Source organism: Antrostomus carolinensis, unplaced genomic scaffold, assembly GCF_000700745.2.
Source record: "Antrostomus carolinensis isolate BGI_N321 unplaced genomic scaffold, ASM70074v2 scaffold10187, whole genome shotgun sequence".
Lineage (NCBI taxonomy): Eukaryota > Metazoa > Chordata > Aves > Caprimulgiformes > Caprimulgidae > Antrostomus > Antrostomus carolinensis.
In genome coordinates, this window is record NW_010328059.1 from 13,966 (window position 1) to 17,195 (window position 3,230).

Consider the following 3,230-nt stretch of genomic DNA (forward strand, 5'->3'; position numbering starts at 1 on the left):
AAAAACTTTTATTTTGGGGTTTTTTCTCTGCTCTATCACCTTCAAACAACCAAAGTGATAAAGATCTAAGACAGAAAGGTAGGGAACACTGGCAAACAGGTTTGTGACTTTTGAGCGCCTGAAGGATCCCAAAACTTCGAGTCTTGTCAGGCTTACCCCCATTTGTTCTTCACATTATTTTCCACTCATTTACCACTTACACTAATCCAGCAGCTGCAAAAGAAGAAAAGGTGAGGAACTGCCCACAAGCAAAAATAATGTCATTTTTAATTTAACTTTTATCCATTTGAGTTTTTTCATTTTTTAAGAAGCTTCTGTTTAATATTTTCATCTTTTCTTTTCCCTGTTATATTTCATTGTGGACGGTCACACTGATTCACGTCTCCTTTAAAAAGAAGCTGTTGGCATTTGAAACTGGATTGAAAAGGGAAATTCAGGTGAGAAAGACAAGTGTTGAAAATCAGGATAACCTCAATGACAGAGCAGCACTCCAGGATACATACATGCCTCTTGTGGTTGCCTCGCAAAAAGGAGCTGGGAATTCCATTTTTACACTCAGAATCACTCTGTTCTTCATAGCTTTCAAACTCACTTGAACTCCACCCATATTCCAGTGAGCTGTTTCCACCATCATCACCATTTTCAACATCATCATAAATCATTTCCTCTGCAAGAATTAAACCAAAATAAAAAAAGCTACACTGAAATTTCTGTTCATTTAAAACCAAAAAGCTTGTTCAGGATGTACTACTATAAAGAACTATACAGGCTCTTCTATGTACATTTTTAAATGTGAAAGAAATTCAATATTCAAACAGCCAAAGTGGGTTGTCTTTACTGAAAAAGAGTACTAAAAGAGGACAGTGTTAAGGATACACACCATGATCCTTTTAAAAACATGCCCTTCTCAAACTACACCATTTTGTCTAAATCTCACAACATGTTTTAGAGGAAATTCAAAGGAAGTTCAAACTGTAGCTGAGAACACACTCCTGCACTGAGAAGAAGCATCCTTCCATTTGCAAGCTTGCCATTTGTCCCTAGGAACATCTTCATCATCAGCTCAACTGACAAACGCTAAAACACTGCAAGAATCAAACGAAACGTCACTACTTCAAGCAGAACAGAAGAGATCAAAGTAGCAAGAATCATGTTACACAATGATATTTTATAACTTGTCATTCTCACAACTCCACCTGTCACTAGGAGTCTCCCATATCTGCAGGTTACCTTGCCCATAATCTAGTTGAAGAATTAACCTTTTCAAGATACAGAAAGCTGTATTGCAAAGGCTGACCAAGGTACCACCTGTTAAAGACGTGGGTCATTTCGTTGGCACAGAGGTCAAGTATGACAAAATGACTCAAAACAGTGGATAATTTTTAGTGCAAATTATTTAACAGAAAACAGGCATGCACTCTACATGCAGCATCATTTGTCATTACAAGCAGAGAGGCGTGGACACTTCTGCCAGGGATCCCTATTGTCAGAGGTTATAACACTTCATTTAAAACTGTCTCATATTAAACTCAGTAAACAAAAGTTATTCTTTCATTTAAGGATTGAAGTTTTCTTTAAATTGAGAAAAACCATGTACTCGAAATAAAAACTCATATATTTTACACATCCATCTAAACCCTGGATTCTGTGGTTTAAAAATTACATTTTGACCAATAATAAAATTTTAATATTAACATTAATCAAATTATTTAGAATTAACACAGAGAAATCTCCTCTGATTTGAAAGAATCAAGTTTTAACTTTTTTTTTTAAACCTCCATGCATATTGAGATTGTCTTTAAAATATAATTCCTGAAGTAGACATTTTAGTCATAATCTAGCACAAAGAGTATTTCAAGAGAAACATCATAGTAAGTCCAAATAAGTCAAGACTTATTTAAGTCAAACTTTTGCAATGCTAGTATTGGGGCAGGCTATATCCAGTGATTTGGTGGACATATCAACACTGTGGTAATGTAGACTGAGCTCTGACTGCTACTTTTTTGGAACAGTTGTGTCTCTGTGACAAATAATAAACATCCAGATCATGAATTTACAAAGGTGAAATTTCCCCTCACTATCTGTTTTCTCACTTTCAATGTCTTTGAGGACAAAAAGAAAGCCAAAGTCTTAATTAATATCTTCTGGGTTAAGCTGAAAATTCTGACCAAGATGCTCAGCAGAGCTTTAGTTCATGTCCCACGTCTCTCCTTGGCTCAGCCTCCCGGCCTTAGTGTACTTGTTTCCTGACTGAGCAGTCACAGTGCAAAGATGTCCCTGCCCAGAGCAGTACAGTCCACTGAGGGACCTTCCAGTAATAAAAGCATTCAGGTCAAGAATGTAACATAATGCTTTCAAATAATAAATGAAACAAATTTCATAAGTAATAATTTGTAAAACACCTTGCCTGACCACTAAGGACAAGAAATGAAAATATTATGGCTTTAAAGATAAATGTAGCTCACACAGAAGAAAGCTTAATTGTTTTCTTGAATCATTAAAAACTTCAGTATCAAACACTCACATCCTTCAAGAGCCACAAGTAGATGTTGAGTTCCTAATAAGCCAATTCACTCAAACAAAAAATCAGTTGGTAGCAACCAAGCTTTAAGCACAGTCTTCACTATAACCAAAAACTGCAAAACAAATCTAAGCCAGAACTCATTGAAATAAGCTTCTTGAGCCCTAGCTCCGCCATATCCAGTAAAGGTAAAATCTTGGCTCCAGCAACTACTGCAACATCTATTCTGCCCCTTCCGGACATGGTCACACCACTAGGAGCTGGACCACTCCAAAGCTGAAACAAAACATTTCTGTAGAGTCACGTTCAAGGTCAAATGGGATGGGGCTCTGAGCAACCTGATCTAGTTGAAGATGTCCCTGCTCACTATAGGGAGATTGGACTAGATGTCTGATAAATGTCCCTTCCAACCCAAACTATTCTATGATTCTAACCAGGATGGTAAATTTCTACTCTGAATCTCCTCTTTCATTTATCAGGTACTTTTATGTTGAAGTAGGACTTCAAAGAATAGAACAGTTCTCTGTATAACCATGACAACGATGCATTATCATATATTATTTAACTATTTAAAACACCCTTTTCTTACCTACCATACCTTGTTTAGATCACTATAGCTACAACACTCAACATTGTAATTCTCTAATACACAGCATACTCAAGCATTTTGGACAGTATCTGTAGAATACAGCAGAATTCATTCTGAGAA

At 36.4% G+C, this 3,230-nt stretch overlaps 1 protein-coding gene across 1 annotated transcript in view; it reads right to left on the reverse strand.

Moving 5' to 3' along the window:
• The window catches only part of LOC104528176 (rho guanine nucleotide exchange factor 10), a gene marked incomplete at its 3' end in the record, with an annotated part of 21,490 nt that overhangs the window by 12,275 nt on the left and 5,985 nt on the right, over positions 1–3,230 (reverse strand). The window contains exon 6 of the mRNA XM_010172107.1: positions 504–667. Within this exon, the coding sequence (XP_010170409.1) occupies positions 504–667 (164 nt within the window). The remainder of the gene's footprint in view (positions 1–503; positions 668–3,230) is intronic.